At 57.4% G+C, this 935-nt stretch overlaps 1 protein-coding gene across 1 annotated transcript in view; it reads right to left on the reverse strand.

Moving 5' to 3' along the window:
- NBEAL2 (neurobeachin like 2) overlaps positions 1-935 on the reverse strand; it is a 47,902-nt gene that overhangs the window by 19,824 nt on the left and 27,143 nt on the right. Inside the window, exons 6-7 of the mRNA XM_029964674.1 lie at positions 840-907; positions 621-719 (exon numbers count right to left, since the gene is read on the reverse strand). Coding sequence (XP_029820534.1) covers positions 621-719; positions 840-907 — 167 coding nt within the window. The remainder of the gene's footprint in view (positions 1-620; positions 720-839; positions 908-935) is intronic.

Consider the following 935-nt stretch of genomic DNA (forward strand, 5'->3'; position numbering starts at 1 on the left):
GTATATCAAGACCCTCATCTGCCAAGAGTCTTGGAGACCCCTGTGCATCAAGAGTTTTGGAGACCTTGTGCATCAGTGCTTTTGGAGATCCTGTACATCTAGAATTTGGCAGATTCTTGTGCATCCAGGATTTGGACACCTCATACATCAAAATTCTTGGAGGCTCTCATGCATTAATAGTTTTGGAGACCTCAGCCATCAAGGGTCTTGGAGACCCTCATGCATCAAAATTCTTGGAGACCTCCATGTATCAAGGATCTCAGAGACCTCCATGAATCAAAGATCTTGGAGATCTCCACACATCAAGCATCTTGGAGACCTCCGTACATCAAGGATCTCAGAGACCCCCATGCATCAAAGGCGTTGGAGACCCTCATGCATGAAGCACGTCGGAGACCCTCCCGTGGCCAGCAGTACCAGAACAAGCAGTTCCACATCCAGAAGGGCTCCAAACTCCCCAAAGCTGAGCATGACTCCAACCTAAAGATGACCCCAAGACCCCTTGGGATGAGGCTGATGGGAACCCAGGTGGGTGGAGAGAACTGAGGGGTGAGGAGGGGGGGTTGAGATCCGCCAGGAACCACCCGTGCCCAGCAGGGAGGAGAAGTGGGAAGGCTCACCATGTTGAGGAGCTCCTGGAGCAGGCGCTGGGTGGGCTGCCCTTGGCTCCTCAGCACCTCGTAGAGGTGGGTGTAGCCGATGCGCTCCTTGAACACCTCCTGCAAGCACACGGACACGTGGGACCCCGCGGGACCTGCTGCTCCCACCCCGGCCCACCCAGGCAGGTGACAACACCCCAACCCATGTGCTTTCGGGGTGTCCCCTGGCTGGCTGCCCACCTTGGCCGAGGGTGAGTTGCTCATGATGGCCGTGAGCACGCCGAGGGCGTGGACCGCGATGGCGTCGGAGCCGCCGGCACCGCCCTGCGGGGACAC

The sequence above is a fragment of the Manacus vitellinus genome, unplaced genomic scaffold (assembly GCF_001715985.3).
Source record: "Manacus vitellinus isolate BGI_N305 unplaced genomic scaffold, ASM171598v3 scaffold_78_pilon, whole genome shotgun sequence".
Taxonomy (NCBI): Eukaryota; Metazoa; Chordata; class Aves; order Passeriformes; family Pipridae; genus Manacus; species Manacus vitellinus.